The sequence below is a fragment of the Neopelma chrysocephalum genome, unplaced genomic scaffold (assembly GCF_003984885.1).
Source record: "Neopelma chrysocephalum unplaced genomic scaffold, ASM398488v2 Primary Assembly neopelma1_74, whole genome shotgun sequence".
Taxonomy (NCBI): domain Eukaryota; kingdom Metazoa; phylum Chordata; class Aves; order Passeriformes; family Pipridae; genus Neopelma; species Neopelma chrysocephalum.
Window position 1 is genome coordinate 2,549,580 of NW_020897735.1, and position 21,103 is coordinate 2,570,682.

At 51.5% G+C, this 21,103-nt stretch overlaps 2 protein-coding genes across 4 annotated transcripts in view; one reads left to right on the forward strand and one right to left on the reverse strand.

The window, feature by feature from the left end:
- ASTN2 (astrotactin 2) overlaps positions 1–21,103 on the reverse strand; it is a 272,947-nt gene that overhangs the window by 93,727 nt on the left and 158,117 nt on the right. Inside the window, exons 1-2 of one of the 2 annotated variants that reach the window (XM_027687653.1) lie at positions 7,587–7,707; positions 455–720 (exon numbers count right to left, since the gene is read on the reverse strand). In XM_027687653.1, the coding sequence (XP_027543454.1) occupies positions 455–682 (228 nt within the window). In that variant the 5' untranslated portion in view covers positions 683–720; positions 7,587–7,707. Of the gene's footprint in view, positions 1–454; positions 721–7,586; positions 7,708–21,103 lie in introns of those variants that run through there. The other variant, XM_027687651.1, reaches the window with a different exon arrangement.
- Positions 8,126–15,821, forward strand: TRIM32 (tripartite motif containing 32). Of its 2 annotated transcripts, none has more exons than XM_027687654.1 (2): positions 8,126–8,162; positions 10,991–15,821. In XM_027687654.1, the coding sequence occupies exon 2, from the start codon at positions 11,058–11,060 to the stop codon at positions 12,999–13,001; it is 1,944 nt and encodes a 647-aa protein (XP_027543455.1). In that variant the 5' UTR covers positions 8,126–8,162; positions 10,991–11,057; the 3' UTR covers positions 13,002–15,821. The 2 variants fall into 2 exon arrangements, with proteins under 2 accessions (XP_027543455.1, XP_027543456.1); XM_027687655.1 differs by lacking the exon at positions 8,126–8,162 and adding an exon at positions 8,738–10,275.

The following is a 21,103-nucleotide window of genomic DNA, read 5'->3' on the forward strand; positions in this document are numbered from 1 at the left end:
GAGGGACTGTCCCAAGGGGCTGGTTGTTCCCTCCCTCTGCATGGGTGCTTTGAAAAGCCACGGTTGAGCCCTGCAGGGCTTTGGCCACCCCTCGCACAGGTACATCCGAGATCTCAGAGCCAGGAGGGAAGGACTGAGCTGATGCCTGGCTCCTGAGACCCCTCCACAGGACACATCCTGCATGCTGGTGGACACTGGGAATGACTGTGGCCTTGGCTGCTTATGGCATTGCCTTCACTGTACCAAAGGCAGGGAGATGCAGGGCTGAGAGGGCTGTGGGTGGTGGGCAGCAGGATCTGCCAGCTCCATCCCTGACGCCATCCCGCTGCATTCCCCTCCAAACACACACAACAAAACACCACCTCACCCCAGGGAACCCAACATTCCTGCAGCGACTGGAGAGGGGACTGAGAGGATCACAGAAGTGGGGCTGGTCCCTCTCTGGCTCACTCACCTCCCTGGTGTCATTCTCCTGGATCAGGGCATACAGAGGCACCACCCTGTTGATCTCCAGCAGAACCGGTGTGGGGCTGAGCTGCTCCTTCCCAGGGCGCCGGCACAGGTGGCAGGTGGAGGGGCAGCGCCCTTTCTCCTCGCAGTGAATCTCCACCCCGGAGATGAGGTGGTCATCAGACAGCATCTGTGCCGTCAGCAGGCCTGACAGGTACGTGATGAAGGGCATGGATTTCAGCTCCTTCTTGTTCCCAAGCTCAGTTGTTTCTGGTGTAGGGAGAGGGAAGAAAACCAAACAACATTAAATAGATCTTGGCAGAGTCCTCTTCCCAAACCCAAACCTTGCTGCAGTTAGGATAAATCCAGCTGCTGAAGGTTTAGGCCAGGTGGGAGCAGGAAACCAGAAAGGTCGAGGAGAGAAGGAGAAAAACAGGACTTTCACGTCATTGCATGGAAGTGTGAGCATTTCTGCTCTAGAGCACTTCTAGAGTGACAAAACTGATCTTCTTCTCTTTTCTAAGTTGTGTTCCCATTCTTCTCTTTTCTTACTTGCATGTTCACTTTATGTGCTCCAAAATGAAACAAAACCACCCCAGTATTATCTTCACTGCCGAAGAGAAACCTTCACAAAGGGACCAGGCCGAAGAGCTGAGTGCCTTCACCCTCACCCCAATGCCAGCCCCCTCTAGCCTCTGTGGTCCTTAGGTCACCCTTTTGAGTCACACACTATCTATGGTGCTGGGAAGGACCCAAAGAGGGTGCAAAGAGGGAGCATGGAGGGATGAAGCCATTGGCAGGGGGGATAAGCAGGTGTGGGAACAAACTCACTGCACAGATGAAGGTGTTACCAAACCCAAACTATCAACACTCTGCCTCAAGGAAACAATCAGGCCTTTGACACCCACTGTGAAACCTCCTGGTGGTCTTCAGCACAGGGAGACAAAACTGGAGAGCCTTTGCTTTGCCCTGTGTCTGTCCAAACACTTGCTAAGGACAAGGGAAGTATCACACCTGGTGATACCCTGAGCGAAGGTGACACGACTCCCATCTCTGCCCTCCACAATTTAAATTCCAATTTAAATGCTTTGTCTACAGATGGGTTGATCTAAGAAGGCCCAACTTCCATACCCTGGTGTCACATCTACAGAAGAAAAGCTTTTCTCCATCCTGTCCCCAACACCATGAGCTGGATGGCTGTTGCCTCCAACAACAAATTCCCAGTCCCAAGAAGGAGCTGAAGGGGAACAAGGGCTGTCTCAACACCCTGTGCTTGCAGGGACATGCAGCTGATCTGGCAAGGCACTAGTCAGTTAGAAATACAAATAAACACAATATTCATTCATGACTCCCAGAGCCCTCCAGGGTAGGGACAGCCCTTCCCTGCTGTCTGGCTGTCAGGGAACACTTCTGTGCACAGGATCAAAGCTGTCACAAGGAAGAATGAGCAAATTCCAACCAACTCATCTTTTAGCGGAATAAAAGGGGGGCAGTTGCTAAGATAAATTAAAACAAGGCTGTGAGATGTCTCAACATCCAGGGAGACACTGGTGTGCACAGACATGGAAAATAGGAGTTGCAGCTGGTTATGGAGAGATTATTTTCTAGAAGACCAGCTCCAGGCAACTTCAAGTCTCACAAGGGAAAGCCTTGAAAGCTTAAAAAACTGTGTGGCTCACAAAGAAGGAAGTTACAGGGAGATACCATGAGCCTCTTCTCGCTCCTGCACGAGAGTAACATTTTTTTAACATCAGTACTGTACAAAAGAAAGAAGTTAATTACAATTCTGGGCTGCAAAGCTTCTCCACAAGAGCTGAAGCAGCGATTTCAGAGACCCACCATGGGGAAGGAATTTTCAGAGCCATGCTTTAAGGAAGGACATGAACACAGAGCTGAAGAGACAGTAGAATCAGTTATCTCATGATTGGCACTGGGATATCAAGCTTTCCTTCCTGAATTACTGGCTCTATAGCAAAGAATTATAGTCCACTCTCCCTCATCTGCTTGCTCAAGGGGTGGAAAGCATCAGCTCCAGGTGTTTCATCCCTAGAAAGCTGAAGATTTCCTCAACAGAGATGGTGCTTCCTTCTTCTCCCACCCACACCACCCACCACTTGTGGCATCTCACAGAGGAGTTACTCAGATCTGAGAGGTATTTTCCCTCCAGAACATATTCCTGGACCTGCCACTGCAACTACAGCCTGGGAAGAAGGGATTAAGGTCTCTCTCTCTCTCCCCTACCTCTGAGATGAGTTCTGGTTACCTCCTCAGCCACCTGCATGCAAAGAATGGGCTCAGGATGGAGCCCACTCTCCCCATGGCAAACCTGACAGCGAACTGAGGAAACCACACATTCCTGGAGGCTCAGCCTGGCTTTTATTACCTATACAGAGCAGGATAACCTCCCAGGGCACTCTGGTTACTCCTGCAAAGCCTCACTCCTGGGGAAGGGCTTTGCAGGTGATCACTGCGAGGGTGCTCCAAAAGTCCTGTTATGGCAGGAGGATGAGGCTCAGCTGCAGGGGCTGCAGCAGGGAGGATACAGGCATTCCTTATCAACCCCTGAATCTGAACATGCTTTTGCTAACACTGCTGGCAACTCAGCTGAACGCTGGCAACATCTGTCTGGGGGCAGAGTGCCGCGGATGTGGTCAGACGCACCACGGCAACTTGTGGGAGTTATTAGTTTGTTTATCTCAAATATGTATTTAGGAGAAAAAAAAACACCAAAAAAACAACACCACAACAAAATAAATTAAATAGCAGCCTTGTGCCAGGCGTCAGGCCTTGCGTAAGAAAGGGAGGATGAGCAGCACAGGGTGTGCAGAGGTAGCATTTCCCTGTTGGGGCACCCGGCTCTGTCTCTGGGCTTCACCAGGATCTTATAATCCCACAGCACGAGGTGACTGACTGCACACAGGGGTCCCTGCTTAGGATGTGGGAAAACACTTCCAGCATTACCAGCAGCACCTCCTGGTGCCCGGACAAGAGGGGAGCATGATAACACCACTACTATAACAACAGCAACAGCATAATACCTAATTCCTTTGCACTGCAGTGTTTTTGGTCTTGAGAGCTCCCAGGAGACACTGGGTTTGCTAGTGGTCTGGCATTTTATACAGCACCTCTTCCAAAAGATTCCCAAGTCATTCCAAAACTGGAAATCACTCCACTTCCCACAAGAATGCAGCCACCTCAGGGGTAGGATGTGGTGGCTCTTCAAAAGCAGAAATGCTGGGAACAAGGAGAGAACACTCTCCAGCTGAAGCTGTAAAAGGAACATCAGGAATTGACTCAGGTAGGGGTTCTTCCAGGCTCACCAGATTAACCCCACCAACACCAACAGGCTGCATAGCCAGGCTGATTTAGAACTTGGGGTTTGCATTTTATGGAAAAGGGAATTCTGGTCCATCTTCCCTGTACCCCACCCTCCACTGGACAGACCCAGTGCCACCATGGGCAGGGCAGTGGGGGTTTACAGCCAGGACACATCCACTGTTTATCACCTGGTGGAATAATACCCTGTTTGTTGGCAAATCCATCGAAAGGGAGTTGGAAAGAAAATCAATAGATGTGTTTTCCTGAGAATTTCTCTTGCACTGAGGTATTGTCAATGCAGTCACCACCAGGCCTGAGAAGAGCCCAGACAGATTTAGTGCTGCCCACTGTTAGTGATGGGCAAACACTGCTGGGAGGGAGGAAGGAGGGACTCAGCGGTGCTTCTCTGTCACATGCATCCACGTGTGTGGGAAGGACAGCACAGGACAAGAGGGAATGGCTCACAGAGGGCAGATTTAGATTAGATGTTAGGAAGAAATCCTTTCTCTGGAGGGTGGTGAGGCCCTGGCACAGGTTGCCCAGAGAAGCTGTGGCTGCTCCATCCCTGGGAGTGTCCAAGGCCAGGTTGGACAGGGCTTGGAGCAACCTGGGCTAGTGGAAGGTGCCCTGCCCATGGCAGGGGGTGGAATGAGATGAGCTTTAAGGTCCCTTCCATCCCAAACCACTCTCTGACTCCTTGAAGCACAGCATCAGCCCCTGCTGCTGGGACCTCCAAGCAGCCACCAACACCCACATCCCAGGTGCAAGGAAGGGTTCCCCAAGGAACCACTACCCAACTTTTGGGACACGCAGCCATCCCGCGGCACGGCATCCCACGCGGGAATGACATCCCCTGGGCGAAGGCACGGGTTCAGCGTGGCCGGGGGGATGCGGGCTGCGAGTGCGGACCCCACAACGTGCAGCCCGTGGGACCCTCCGCCGAGGGGGGGGACGCGGGGTCCCGGTCCCGGCGGGACAGTCGTGGCCGTGGCGGTCCGTGAGGCCCTGCTGCCCTCTCGTGGCACCGCGGCAGGACCGCGCTGAGATCCCGGGATGCGGCACATCCCGGCATCGCTTCCCTGCCGCACGCGCCCCGCGGCCGCTCCGCCGGGACGCCTCGGGATCTGATCCTTCCGTCCTCATCCCATCCACCCACGCCTCGGGAAGAGGAGTGTGGCAGCCCGATCGTGTAAAGTCCCTGAGTCACAACACTTGATAACCTCCCGAGCGTGAGGGTTTGTGACCCCTTTTCATCTCCTGCTTACAGAATGTTCAGGGGTTGAAATGGACCTTAAGGATCATCTTAAAGTCCCAACGGCCCTGCCATGGGTAGGGACACCTTTCACTATCCCAGGTTGCTCCAAACCTCGTCCAACCTGTCCTTGAACACTTCCAGGGATGGGGCAGCCACAGCTTCTCTGGGCAACCTGTGCCAGGGCTTCACCACCCTCACAGGGAAGGATTTCTTCCTTATATCTAACCCAAATTTCCCTTCTTTCAATTTGTACCCATTACTCCTTTTTCTATTGCTACAGCTTTTGAGGAAGAGCCCCCTCCACACTGCCAGCCTGCCCCTGCCCCTGCCCTGCCCCTGCACACCCCCCTTTCCCTGATGATGCTGTGCCCACTGCTCACAGCCAATTAACCAAACTCAATTAAACACAGAACGCGGCACCCCCACACCCAACATCAAGGACTGGCCAAGGAGCCACATCACAATGCTCCCATGACCCCCCCTGCCTTTCAGTGCAGCCCCTCAGCCCTGGGGATGATCCCAAAGGTACCAGAAGGGAGCACTTGGAGGCAAGTCATCCTGGCTCCCCACAGGCTGGACAGGAAGGATCTCACCTCGGCTTCAGATGAGACATTTACACATTTGCAAGGCTGAACTATTAAGAAAATAATGCCAGAAGAGTTTCTACAGACCTCTGATAAACCTCTCTAAAAGGGAGTGGTGCAGGCATCCCCTATGAGATTGCTTTGTCAAAGGAACTGGCTCTGCTGACCCTGCATTTCCTGACTCCCCCTCCACTGCCTGCAGTGGCTCCCAGGAAGAGCAACCCAAGCCCTGCCCTGCTCATCTGATCTCTGGCAGCATCTCAATGCTCACCCCACTGCCTCTGAGACACTACAGTCCCTCAAGGATGGCTCCATGACCCCACAAATCACCCCCCACGGCAGCTGGTTCCCTCCCTGCTCCAACACATTCCAATGGGATGGCTGAGATCTTCCCAAGGCTGCCTGCTGGATGGTTGGCTGCTGGTGTGGGGCAGCCTCGGGGTCCCAGGCTGGATGGCCTTCCCATCCTTCACTCTCAAGGCACAAGGTCCCCACATGCTGAGTAACATCACTGACTCATCATTATCACCTCTAATCAAATCCAGAGAGCCCTTTGTTTTCTCCCCAGGATGCACTGAAAGATTATTTCCTATTCCTACCACTGTTTTTTCCTCACACTGCTCACTTTCAGGTGTGGGTAGCCTCAAAAAATCTGCCAGACCACCCTGGTTCAATGTTTACATCCTTTTTTTTTTCACTGGAAAATACACTGGAGACTGAAAGAACATTTCCCTGGTGAGGCAAGAAGTCAGGAGTGAACCCTGTGTCCCCTCCCTGGGCACAGCAACACCTCCAGGGATCCACTGGTGCTTGAAATAGGGGAACTGTAAATCTCACCCATTTTCTTTTGCAACCCTGGTCAGGCTTTGCATCTGCTCCACTGCCTCTGAGCACGTCCCCTGCCCACATTTGCTGCTCCTCATTGCTGCTGAGATGTAGGTCCCTTCAGACTGAACTATTCTATTCTAAATAAAGTAGAAAAAACCTGCCAAGAGCAAAAGGTGGCAAGACTTGGTGCATTATGCAAGTTGCTTTCTTCAGTGCTGGCTGGAGCAGGCGAGCAGTGGAAAAGTGCTGCAGGCAGAGAGGCCACACGAAGGGGTTTTGGGAAATGGTTAAACCAAGGATTTGCCTCCTTCTCCAGGCAGTGAATTCCTCTGAGTCGGGGCCTCCACCTGCACATCAGCCCTGGGCTGATCACGGGATAGTGCCTGGATGCCACTGGGAACAGTGGTGCTGCTGGTGTGTGAAGGACACGGTGCCCCTGCACCTGCCTGGGGTTCTTCCTGCTCCCACAGAGGAAGCCCCAAGCCATGACATTCCCTGTCCTGCTGTGCAGCCCCACGGGGTCACAGTAAAAGGGCTGTCTCTCTGCCATCTCTAAAGCAGGATCACAATGGCTGAGCAAAAATGGGGCTGGAATGGGATCGGTGTTAGTGACTCCAGGACATGGAGGGTCCCTTCCAACTCAGTATATTTTAGGATTCTATGAAACACCAGGCAAAGCACAGCCATGACCCAATGGCCAAAACCTGCCTCTGGCTACCACTGCCAGCCTGCAACGCCTGACAGGCAGAGGGGTCAGAAATAAAGGGTGGGGGGATGAGGAGGAGAAGGAGAGATGAGGCAGGAGGGAAATGACTAATCCATGATTAATGACTCTGGTGATCAGCCCTGTGCAGGTGTAACGGAGCTGCAATCCTTTAGTACCTCCAAGGAGGGAGCAGGAGAATGGAATGACCAGGCAACACAAGGTCTTTTGTGATCGAGGGTGAACCCCTTAACTGGCTGGTTCCCCACAAACCGGTGCAGAATTGGGGGACTCCATGAAGATGATTAAAATCAGCCAAGGTGTGGATAACCCCAGAGCATCACCCTGTCAACTGCTCACAGCTGCTGTTCTGAACCCAAAAATAGTCCTTTCTGTCCTGGAGCCCATGGGCTGCCCCAGCACAGGGTATGGAATGAGAAAAACACACCTTTTCAATAGGTGATGCAGAACGGATCAAATGCCCAGACTCTGCTGGGGGAAGGGAAGGGAAGAGAAAAGGGAAGGAAAAGGAAAGGGAAAGGGAAAGAGAAAGGGAAAAAGGGGGAAAAGGGGAAAGGGGAAAAAAAAGAAGAAAGAATGGGAAAGAAAAAGGGAAAAGCGAAGGAAAAGAAAAAGAGAATGGGAAGAGAAGGAGAAAGGAATAGGGAAGGAAAACGAAAATAAAAAGAACAAGGGAAGGGGGAAGGGGCTGCTCCCGCAGCAGCACTGCCCGACCAGGGAAAGGGCAGCGCACAACCCGCGCGTTCCAAACCAGTACGCACTAAACCGAGAAAAACGAAGCAAACAACGTTTCCGTCCGCCTTCTTTTTAACGTCAACCTTCCCCGACAGAAGGAGCCGCAGCACAGGCTCCCATCCCGCGATCCCCCCCCACCCACGCCGCCATTCCCCGTCTCCCTTCCTGCCCCGGGACTACACCTCCCAGCAGCCCCCGCGGCGGCGGGCGCGGCGCTCACGTGGTCGCGCGGGGCACGCCGGGAGCGGCGCGGCCCGGGCGGCGGCAGGTGAGGGCAGGGGCGCGCGCCCGGGGCCGCGGCGCCCCCTGCGGGCGGGGCCGGGCACGACGGGACCCCCGGGACGGGAACGGGAATGGGATGGGATGGACGGGACGGGGTGGGAGGGCACGGACGGGATGGGCCCCGCCGGGTGGGCGCTCCCCGCCGCGCTGGGCGGTGGGAGGGAGGGAGGAAGGGAGGGAAGGAGAGCGGGGTCCGCCCCGCCGAGCCCCCCTCGGGCACCCGGAGAGTGCTGGCAGCGGACGCACCACTGATCATCCCATGGGATCGCCCCGGTGCGCCCAGACGGAGTCTGGGCGTGCGCCCCGAGCACGGCGTGGTCGGGCAGCAGCACGGGTCATCCCATGGATGCGCCATCCCTGGGAGCGCCCGATTCCAGGCTGGACGAGGCTTGGAGCGACCTGGTCTATGGGGAAGGTGTCCCTGCCCATGGCAGGGGGTGGAACGGGGTGATCTTTACGGCCCCTTCCAACCCAAACCTTTGCATTGTCTGTGCAAAACCCACACCCAGGGGCTGTCCTGCGGGGTCTGTTGTTGTTGCTGTTGTTGTTGCTGTGACAGCTGCTGTCAGCAGCGTGGATTTTGCAGTGTTACCCCGTTATTCTCACCCGCTAAGGGCACGGGATCTGAGCTGCCAGTGAAGCCGGTTGCCTCGCCGCAGACACGCTCGCTAAAAGCTACCAAACCACGGCAGGAAATTTCTTTTTGAGTATATAAGGAAACCAAACTGGCATAATTCACCGAGTTTTACAGCTTGATCCTCAGCTGAGGCTTTCTGTAATACCCTGCTCTGCGTCAGAGGAACTGCCTTGGGAGGGACCGATACACAAGAACAACTTGCTGTTAAGGAAACTTCCATGCAGGCACAGCCGAGTGCGAGGGGGAGATAAAGGGAGAAATAATGTCACGTTACGGAGGGCACGCTGGCATTCCAACAGAAGGGGTTACATATGAAAAGAATATTGTACAAATCATCTGTCTAAAAAGCCCAACCTGACTTAAAATCCCCTCCGCCATTGTTCTTTAATGAAAATACTTGTTTTAGAGGTACCTTTCGATGTAACTCGCAGCACCTGGTGCCTGTGCTGCTCCCTTGTCCTTCCCTAAGCGAGCCTTTTGACGTGTTTCCAAGGAAAGTAGGAATAATGAGCCTGGTATCCTGTGTTTCATTTTTAAAAACCGTTTTAAAGTACAGATTTTTCATCCCTCAAAGGAAGGTTTCTGTTCTCCGTGGCAGTGCCCAGGCTTCTGCCTCCCCAGCTGTGATGTGTGTTAAGACAAAAAGGGAAGCGTGCTCGGTGCCAGTGGCAGGAAGTGCCTGGAGCCCTCCTGCACCCAGATGCCAGGGATACTCATCCTGCCACCACTGAGGATCAGATCCCAGCTTGGTGCTTCCAGATTCTGCCACACCACTGAGTCCCTCCCTGAAATACTGGCTTTGAAGGGATGCAGCTGATAATTTTAAATGACTTTTTTTCCCTTCTCTGTATGAACATAAAAGAAATTTTGTTTGTTGCAGTTGTTTTCTTGCACGTGAGCAAGGGGTAAACTGAAATACACTGGAGCTTTCCCGAGGAGGAAGGAGGCAAACGCAGCAGGGAAGCAAGAATGCTGTGTGCATTGAGCCATTACTCAGAAAAAGCTGTCTGTTCACATCCCTCTGCCACCCTCTCTTCATTTCAAAGACTAACTACTTCCTTCTCCTCCTCTTCCCTAGAAAAAAGGTTTTCTTCCCTATTTTTTAGTGGCAAGGCAATGCAATAGCAAAGGTATTGAAACCCAGTCTACTGAATAATAACTTAATGATGTGAGCCCTGTTCTGTTCCTTTTGAATGGATGGCTGCTTTGGCAGGAGAGCTGCTGGGATCTGCTCCCTGCTGGGAGGGATGGGAGGGTGGAGAAACCTGGATTGAAGCTGAACAGCAACCAGAGTGGTGTAAAACTGAACCGGGAGACAGGAATGAGGTCAACGCTGCAAGACTGTGAAATGAGGAGAAATTATATGCAGTTAAGCTGAGTTCAGGGACTAACTGGTAGTGCATTCGGAGTTTGGATGTTTGGAGTCATCTTTTAAATCCGTTACTGCTCTTATCTGTCCAAGGTAAACACAAAGTGTTTAATTGGCAAGTTGAAACATGGTGCAGCATGGCAGAGGTCAGTGAAATGCACTGGCATCAAACCTTCTCTGAGTATTTTCAGTGTGCACAGTCACCCCCAGAAGGAGTGGAAGCTGACAAAGCATTCCTGCTAGTTTGACTTCCTGGCAAATGCATGAAACCTTGAGCATTTATTTTGGCTCTCTAGCAAAGCAGAGCGAACCAACCACATTTATTTCGTTCGTATCTGATGTCACATCTGAATGCAGGTCTCCAGAGGTGATCTATTAATGTCCTAAAGCATCGCACCATCTGGTTCCTCTTTTGATGCGCAACATTTTGAATGCTTGGTTTAATCTCCCTGGGTTTCAGTAAATTATGTAAACTCGGAGGCTTGGCAGCAGGAGATGGGCACCATGAGGAGATGATTCAGTCATCAATATCTATTGGGCTTCCTTATTGCTGCCATTACACTTCTTTCAGTTGCTACTTACAAATGTTGCAAGTGAATAATTCATCGCACTGGGAGCTGCAAGTTAAGTTTTGAAATTTGCCCACTCCGAGATTAGCTATGACTAATCCATCCTTCCCAAACGTGGAGAAGCTAACTGGGTCTCTTTTCTGCAGGGTTGGGTGATAAAGTCAGAAATAAATTGCATGTATATGCAACTGCTGGTGCTGACATAAATCACATTTCCTTTTTTTTCCTTTTCTGGACAGAATTGGAGCACCTTGGAATAGATGTGAGCACAAGACGCGGCGCCGGCTGAAGCTGCCCGGGAACACCATGGCTGCCGCCCCTCATCTCAACTCGGATGCGCTCCGAGAGGTCCTGGAGTGCCCCATCTGCATGGAGTCCTTCACTGAGGAGCACCTGAGGCCCAAGCTCCTGCACTGCGGGCACACCATCTGCAAACAGTGCCTGGAGAAGCTCCTGGCAAACAGCATTAACGGGATACGGTGCCCATTCTGCAGCAAGATCACGCGGATCACGAGCCTGGCTCAGCTGACCGACAACCTCACTGTGCTCAAGATCATCGACACCGCTGGACTGGGGGAAGTGGTGGGGCTCCTCATGTGCAAGGTCTGCGGGAGAAGGTTGCCAAGGCACTTTTGCAAGAGCTGCAGCTTGGTTTTATGCGAGCCCTGCAAGGAGGCTTCACACCTGCCCCAAGGGCACAGAGTCATTGCTATCAAAGAGGCTGCTGAAGAGCGTAGGAGGGAATTTGGGACGAGGCTTGCCAGGCTAAGGGAGCTCATGGGTGATCTTCAGAAAAGAAAAGCTGCTCTGGAGGGTGTTTCGAGAGACCTGCAATCCAGGTACAAAGCAGTTCTGCAGGAATACAGCAAAGAAGAGCGCAAGATCCAGGAGGAACTGGCCAGGTCACGCAAGTTCTTCACCACCTCCTTGTCTGAAGTGGAGAAGGTAAATAACCAGGTAATGGAGGAGCAAGCCTACCTGCTGAACTTAGCAGAAGTGCAGATAATGTCCCGCTGTGACTATTTCCTTGCCAAAATAAAGCAGGGGGATATAGCTCTCCTGGAGGAGGCGGCAGATGAGGAGGAACCAGAACTGACAAACAGTCTCCCAAGGGAGCTGACTCTGCAAGAGGTGGAACTCCTGAAGGTGAGCCACGTGGGACCACTGCAGATCGGGCAGGTGGTGAAGAAACCTCGGTCTGTTAATGTGGAGGAATCGCTCCCAGAAACCGCAGCATCCTCGTCCGTGTCATTCAGGGAGCCTGACCTGGTGCAGGAAGAGCCCAGCTGCACACCCCATTCCTCGCCAGCCAAGCCAAGGATTCCTGAAGCAGCCACGAGCATCCAGCAGTGTCACTTCATCAAGAAGATGGGCTCCAAGGGCAGCCTGCCAGGGATGTTCAACCTCCCCGTCAGCCTGCACGTCACCACGCAAGGCGAGGTGCTCGTGGCAGACCGGGGCAACTTCCGAATCCAGGTTTTTACCCGCAAGGGCTTTCTGAAGGAGATCCGCCGGAGCCCCAGCGGGATCGACAGCTTCGTGCTGAGTTTCCTCGGAGCAGACTTGCCCAATTTGACTCCCCTTTCTGTCACCATGAACTGCCACGGCCTGATCGGGGTGACAGACAGCTACGATAACTCTGTCAAGGTGTACACCATGGACGGGCACTGCGTGGCCTGTCACCGGAGCCAGCTGAGCAAGCCCTGGGGCATCGCCGCGCTGCCCTCAGGGCAGTTCGTGGTGACCGACGTGGAAGGGGGGAAGCTCTGGTGCTTCACAGTGGACCGTGGCGTGGGGGTGGTGAAGTACAGCTGCTTGTGTAGCGCGGTGCGCCCCAAGTTTGTCACCTGTGACGCCGAAGGGACCATTTACTTCACTCAGGGGCTGGGGCTCAACCTGGAGAACCGGCAGTACGAGCACCACCTGGAAGGAGGCTTCTCCATCGGCTCCGTCGGCCCCGACGGGCAGCTGGGGCGGCAGATCAGCCACTTCTTCTCGGAGAACGAGGATTTCAGGTGCATTGCTGGGATGTGTGTCGATGCCAGGGGAGACCTCATTGTTGCTGACAGCAGCCGTAAAGAAATCCTGCATTTCCCTAAGGGAGGTGGCTACAACATCCTGATCCGGGAAGGACTCACCTGCCCGGTCGGTATTGCCATCACTCCCAAAGGGCAGCTCCTGGTGCTGGACTGTTGGGATCACTGCATTAAGATCTACAGTTACCACCTGAGAAGATATTCCACCCCTTAAAGGCTGTAAGCAAAGCCTCTCCTGGCAGCAGACATTCTTCCAGCCTCCCTGCAATCCAACGGGAACAAGTGTCCAGCCTTCAGGAAGACTGTGCCATAACCGAAGGGGATCTGGCATAGAGGCCATCATGTTTTGTGTTTAGAAACAAAATAGCTTTTGTGGTGGTGGTGGTGGTCTGCTTTTTCTTCTTCTTTTTTTATATAAAATCCATACGAATAAGAACAAGCGCAAGGGAAGGGATCCATCCCTTGGAGTTTTGGTTCCTTGTAAGTGACTGGTCACTCCATAAACCTTCTCACGTCCTCACACCACATCTCCTGCACCCCCAACTTTTAACCATTATGTCTTTCTCTGTGCCATAAAAGCTGAGTGACTGCTCTAAATCACCCTTCCTTACAGAACTAGCGAGGCAATCCTCCTCTCTCTCTGTGGTACTCACAAGGAACTGGGTAGCAGTTGTCTGGGCAACTCCTAGAGAGAGCAATTTGGGATTGCATAAAACGAAATAGCCCTCATCAACCACGCGGAGATGGAGCTTTACTCCCACCCTGACAAGGGACAGTTGTCTCTCTCCCATTTTTCTGGTGTTCAGGAGATCACCCCGTCGTGCCATTTGTGAGCTGAGTCTGTTCCATGTGTAGTGAGTACTGTGCAATCGTGGGAGACCAAGCTGAGGCAGAAAATTGCCCTCTTTATTACTGAGTAGTAAGAAAAGAGGGGTTTTATTACTACTCAGAGTCCTGCTAGGTAGAAGGGGGTAAAAAGGGAGGGGGTTGAAGGAAAAAAAAAAACCTGAGGGGGAAACCTAGGGTTGCTATTTACTGCTGTTTTATTATTAAATGTATCCTGGAAACTGTCTTTGGAAGGTGTACCTGGTATCTAAAATTTCATGGGGAGAGGGGAAGGGCTGGGGGAATGAGACTGGGAGATTGTAGAAAATGAGATTAAATGCAACACATTGTATGTTCACCTGCACTTCACCACTCTGCATTCCAGACCATTGCATTTAGCAATAGGTTTCCACTCATCTGCACCTCCTATGTGCAAGTTACTCACTGCTGAGATAGGGATGGGGAGGGGGGGGACTATTTCACTTTTAGTTTTTTCATACTTGGAAGCACATCCATTGATGCACTGCCTTTTTTTTTCCCTTGCACAGCAAAACACTACATTCCTCAGATTTTTTTTTTTTGATTTTTTTTTTTTTTTACGGCACCAGCAGGCACCAGAGTTGCTGTTCATCACGGCTTTGGGCCAAATGAAGCACAAAACTGCAGCTGTGTGAACCAAGGCCCCCACAGTGCTACTCTCCTGGCTGATAAATGTGTACCTCAGTGTGGTGCTGCTCGCCCAGAATAGTTTATTGAAGGAAAGATGCATTTAAATAGGGCACAGTGGTAGCATGTTAATCTGCCACAGATAATAGTTACACTGCAGTGCATTTATTTGTTGCTATCAACAACGTAGTTGCAAATTTGGGGGCACGACAGACAATATAAAAGCTGATTTTATGGTGGCTGCCGTGCTCCAGCAAATTGTTTGCTACTTGTCCTACAATGTTTGCAACAGGTGAATTTTTTTTTAAGCTCCCATATACTCTCCCCTAATGAAACAGCAAAGCTGCTGCTGCTCCAGATGGGTGTCTGGCAGTTACAGGGTTTGCAGAAGAAGCGCTGGGAGCAGATTTTGGTGGGATTTTTGGGTTTTTTTTCCTCTTCCTGTTGTGCTCAGCCAGAGCGCTGAAGGGGCCAGCACACAAACACAGCTGTGTGATGGAGCTGCCCCTCCAATCAGGGCAACTTCTGATTCCTCTTGCTATAATGCACTGGAAAAAGCTTGTGGAGAAGGGAGCTGAGGCAGGAGGTGGTAGATGGTGCTGAGGGAGCCCCAGGGACTGAACCCCCCTCCCTTCCTGAGCTGCTCCCTGTGTTTGCCAAGGCTGCCAACTTGCACATCCCTATTTACATGCTCTGCTTCTCTTTTTTGGGTGGGAAGGGATCATGTGACAGCAATCTGAGGAGCCTTTCCCACCTTGCATGTGTGTTTTGGGGAGATGAGGACGATTACTGGGCCGTGCTGCAGTTAATGACATTATAACTGAAGGCGTTTTTCCAGTATTATGGCAATGGCAGTTCCTCTCCTTCTGATGTCTTTTAAACATTTCTCCTGCTTCCAAGAACTGCTCCAAGCAGGAAGCTACCGTGGACCTGAATAACTGAAGCAATATTATCTATGATAATACGTACCTCTGTCATTTTCTGTTCCCATGGATATTTTTTTTTGCAATAAACAGCACACTGTACTAGCAATAACATTTCCTGGAGTGCTTGAAGGGACATAAAAGCTGGTCCAGCAAACTGAGCAGTTGGTTACCCCAGCCTGTTCCTGGTTACAAAGTTCAAACAAAACTGTCTGTCATCTGTTTCTCACTCGGAGAATTAAGGAAAACAACACTACCCTGCGATGCACTGGTGGGCCAGGACACTGCAATCAGAGCCTGGGGCTGTGTCTCGCCTGCAGCTCTTCTGGTCTGGGCTTTCAGGCAGAAAAGGGAAAAAGGAAACCTGCTGTCCCTGCCCAGGGTCTGCATGTCCCCTGACAAAACTCTCAACAGTGACTGGGAGATGATTTTGCAGAGCTCTGTTTTTTTGCTGTCGTGCCCCCACACAGTGTTGTGATCGTCTGCCAAACAAGGAGTAATTAAGGATCGTGTTGAAATAGTTGGCTCCTGTACCTGGAGAAAGAGCTTGTCTGGTCATACGTATGTGTTTGGTTTTTAAAGATTGTGTAATAAAGGAAAAATTGATCCAATTAAAAGTGCATTGCAAATGGCTCATTTTCTTATTAAAACACTACATCTCCTCCCTTTGGTGGCAGGTTGGATTTTACAGCCAGTGGGGATTAGATTGGGAACTCAATGGCTACAGGACCCCTTTTCTCAGGTTTCACAGGATAAATCTGATCTCCTTGGTAGGAGATCAGGGAACTCTACCTGACACTTCCCTACCCACCTCATAAACAAATGCTCAGGTTTTGTGCCTTAATCCACTCTGATACTCTCACAAGGGCAATATCTTCCTTGTCACCATAGGCAGTACCTGATGTTTCAAAGGTCTGCTTCAACTGAACTGGCTCTGAGTGCTGGGTAACAGGGCATGGGAGCCTGGCTGAAGGCTCCATCCCTATGTGCCTGGCTCATCCATGAACTGCCAGCCCTTTGCATAACAAAGGGCCTGGGGACAGGCACAGTCAGGTGAGGAAAACATGTAGACACATCAGGAGCTGAGGGCTCAGCTGGAAGACCCCAGACTTCCCTGTGTTTAAACCACTGGTCCCTCCTTGGCAGCACCAGCTCAGGCTGTTATTCTGTTGTTGCACAATAATTAAATTATTTTAAGGATCCAGATGTCTTAAGACTCTGCTCTGGGAAACCTGGGGCTGAACCAGTGAGGAAACCTGGTCTGACTGGGTGAGTGTGGGGGGTGTAGCTGTGAAGGGGCCTCAGTCTCAGCTCAGGTGGTGGATTGTGATGGCCAGAGAGGCTCCTGGATGGTCAGAGAGGGAAGTTTCCTTAACAGGTACACCAGCAGGTTCTCCCCTGGTCCTGCCACCCTTCTGGGTTTGCTGCTCTGGGTGAAGGATTTCATCACTTGGGCTCATCCCAGATGATGGGAAGCAGCACTTCAAACTGGTATGAACTGCTGGTTTATCAAACATATTCCATCCTTGCAGAACAGCTGCTGTGTGGTGCTGTTAGACCCATCCTGCCACTTTATCACAAGTTTTGATTTCTTAGGGTAGAAAAACTAAGCCATGGGTATTGTCTGGGGCAAAACCAGGAGTTGGGGTTCCTAAAGGGATGAGGGGGAGAGCCTGTTCCTTAATCACAGGGGGCAGAGCTACAAAAGTAAAAATTAAGCCAGATGTTTTGAGTGGTTTGTATTGTATAGCTTAAGTGATTTTTCTGGGTCATTACTCAATGCGAGGATTTAAAGTTATTTCATTTTGCACAACTAATTACTCGACTTGCCTGACAATTCTGGATTACAATGAGCAGTGCATAAGGTCATTTAGCAGACTGAGTCACAGCACATATTGTAGACTAAACTAAATTTCACGGCAACCAGTTAAAGATTGTTTTTACCTCCTCTGAACAAAATGTCAGAATCTGAGGGTTGGAAATAAATATAATGACATAAACCAAGCAAGTAAGGGTGTTACAAAGGTAATAGAGTGGTTGTTTATAGGGACAGATCTCAAGAACAGGGAAATTCTATACGCTTTACTTCTCACCAAGCAGGTATAAGGAAAACTCATTATCTCCTTTAACAGATGCAAAACTCTCCTTACAGCTTTCTTAATGCACCTAATTGTGTCTAGGAAAGGAAAACTAAAGGTTCCCATGGACTAGTTCAATCTTAATTGTGTTAATGGCACTATCAGACCTGAAGAGAGATGAATGGAGCCTTGAAAGGACAGGAGAGACCCACAGACCCTACTCAGAGGAATATAGGCTACTATTTTAGCAGAGTTCCAGGCTCTATCCCTGATTTTATAAGGATATTTATGAACATAAACATAATTTCTGAAGATCTTTTGTCAAAGAGTTCACAAGAAAACATGAAACCTGTTGCCTTTTAAATGTAGATGGTACTAATGATGTGAGGTCCAAGAGAAGAGAAGCAAGTACCTGGGAGGGCAGGGGGCAGAAAGCCTTAGGGATTGTGACAGGACCTGCCAGAACCCAGCCCCTCCATGGACTATTTCCATAAATGATCTGTTACAGAGAGGGAACATCTTTCACATCTGTAGCAGCCACAGGCTCAGCCTGCTGAGTGCCCAATGTGGCTAGGGAACCTTAGCCAAGGAAACTCTAGATAGAGATCACAGGAAATGCAAGAAAAACAAACATTTCTTGCACTGCAGACCTAAAGCAATGTATCAGCTGGGCAGTGAAACCCTCTGGATCTGCTACATCCATGAACAGCACATCCCGAACCCATCAGCATCCCTCCCCGCTTCCCAGCTGGGCTTCTCCACTGGGAACAAGCAAGACAGAACAGCTCTTGGGGAAATCTCACTGGGGCTGCCAGATTTGGCAATCAGAGCAGCTCTTCCCTTTCCCTTAACCATCTCCTACTCCTTATCCAGCCAGACTGAGGGGCCGCAGAGTGACCACGTCTCTGATAAACTTTTATCAGTGAATGAAGTGGTTCCCAACGGGTGGATTTACTGGATGGAGGGATCATTCTCTTTCCTCCTGTACATTTTCTGAGTCTCTGTGGTGGGGTGACTCCCAGCCTCCACCTCCAGTTTTCTTACTGAGCATGTTGGTGTGGAATAGCCCAATTCTGGCCAGCAGCCCTGGCTGTGTCCCCTCCCAACACCTTGCCCATCCCAGCCTAGTGACTGTGGGGACAGAATGGGAAAGGAGAAAGCCTGGATGCCATGCAGGCACTGCTCAGCAGCAGCCAACACGCTGGGGTTTTATCCACACTGGTTTATCCAGAAATCCAAAGTACAGCACCACAGGGGCCGAAACAAAGCCAGTTCCCTCCATCCCGCCAGGCCCGGCACATTCTTGCACACAGCAGGACGTGGCTGAGGGCACCACGGTGTGTCCCAGCTGCCAAACGAAGATCCTCACACAACAGGGACGGACTTAATGAGGTGCCATCAGTGTTAAATGCTGCCTTCGGCGGGGGAGAAAACCGATGTGGGCTCCCATGGCAAAGATCAATGGCTGGGTCGATCTCAAGGTTCCCGCTCGGAGGCCACTCGATGAGTGAAAGCATTGCTTGGCTGCACAGAGCCAGAGCAAGCAGCCCCAAAAAAACGGGCTTTTAATCACTCTGCGTGAAATAAAATTGTAGTTTGCTTTGGTCTGCTCACGGACTAAGGCTGTTCCCAGGAGGGAGCCTGGGAGATGCTCCCATGCCTGCCCTGGAAGAACGCAGTGCTCGGTGTGCACAGCACTGCCACAGAGCCTGTCTGGCTCTCTCATTTGCAGGATTCCCTCCTGCAAATCCTTAGGAACAAGGTGTGCTGGTTTCAGCTGGTGTAGAGTTAATTTTCTTCACAGTATGGGGCTATGTTTTGGATTTCTGAGCTCAAACCATGATACAGGGGCGGGCACTTCATTCCGCCCAGCACACACCTTATCCACCTGCAGGAGGAATGGGAACACTTCACACTCCTCTGGGCAGAGCAACCTGCTCATGCCAGCAGTGACAGCAGCACTGATTTTGTGCTGTCCCTGGCCAGAGCTGGATCCCTTTCCTCTCCACTTGGCCGAGGGAAACGCTCTGCAGACACAGACCCATGTCATGGGCTCCCGTGCCGGCGGCGAGCGCGGCGTTTGGGTGGCTCCAGCCTCAGCACAGAGCCAGTGCCTCATCCCAGCTGCCAGCGGCGTGGTCTTCTCTTCAAAACCATGTTTTCAATTAGGGTTTCATGCGCAGATTGTGCCTTTATTGGCAGAGGCCTCCTCCTGAGGCCTGGAGATTGATTTATGAAATTGATTAAAATATTAAAATAATTTTGTGCGATGCTGCAAACACCCCGCGATGTGCATTTTTCTCATAGTTGGTGTCGTTCCAATTAGTTTGAGACTCTCCTCTTCCCCTCCTCTTGTGACCTGCTTTGTTCACTAACAAATTACAGTTATCCTGGTCCTACTTTTGCATTTATTAGAGATGATGCATGTGTGTGCACTGAACAGTTTGGAATGGGCTGGTGAGCAGTGGGGAGCCCGGCAGGCTGGAGCTGTTCTGAGTAGAGAAGGCATCCAGAACTGTCTAGCTGGAGGTATTTATTCTGATCTGCCTTATGTCACTAGCAAAATGAGGGTGAATCAGTGGAGAAGCAGGGAATAAAATCTATCTATCATGAACAGCAAGCTCTTTCTCTTGCCTAACTGGGATTTCTGGGTTTCCCATGACACCTGCTAAGTCCACAAGCTGATCTCCCCAGGTATCATCAAGAGCCCTGAACATCCTCAATGTTCTTCCAATAGGATTTTGTGGCCATCAAAGAGCTAAGTACAGCACTGGTCCCCTCTGCACTGCCCACAGCACCAAAGTTCACCCCACCAGCTACCAAACGAGCCACACACAAAGCACGAAGTCGGAGCCAGCACCCAGTGCCCAAAGGCTGCACAGTCAGAAATCAAAAGTTTATCTCCAGGCATTACATGCAAACCCCCAAGGGATCCCTGGGGTCCCATGAGTGCTTTGGTGCTTCACAGGCAGTGGGAAGGACGCTCTGGATCCTGCCCTGGGGCAGCCCTGTGAGCAGCACAGGGTAGGCACGGCTCCGGGAATGTGGGCAGGAGCCGGGTGTGGAGCGAGGAGCTGCCTTGGCCAGCTGCATACTACGGACTAAAATGGAAATCATCCTGTCAGCGAGGCACTGCAGGCCCTGTGCCACCACGGGGCTTTGCGGCTGAGCCCTGGGAGCCACTGCTGCCCCCAGCCATGGGGAAGGTGGGAGCTTGGGAATGGGAGATATTCCACCACCAGATCAAGCACTGCCACCGTTCACATCCCCTCTGGCCCAGCATCATGAAACAGCAACAATGCTCATGCCCAGCTCGGACTGCAGTGGCTGCCTCTCATTCCCACCCGGCACCACTTGAGAAACCTGTGTCTGAAGTGATGGCATTGGCACCACGGGGCACTCCAGGTCTGCTCCCCACCACCCGTGTTTGCCCCAGGAACTGCAGGGAGTGCTCCCGAATGATTGATAACATCGCGAGTACGTAAACAACCCACCTCCACGGTGCTTTCTCCTGCTAAACAGGGGCATTGCTATGGCAAACTTCATTTATCACTATTTAAAACCCAAACAAACGAGTACAGGGTGTTATAAATACGCTTACAAGACGAGCTGCGCTGGGAAAACAGGGAAAAAAAATGAGCCAGGAGCAACGGAGGAGGCGTGTGGGAGCACATCTCCATTTGCTGGCTTCCATGGAGCGAGGCTGCTCTTGGCAGCACCTGCAGGGCAGGATTCAAGTGCTTTGATGACCTCTGTCACCATCAGCCCTACAATGGGCCCTGTAATATACCACAGATGTTTTTTGAACAGAAAAATATCAGACC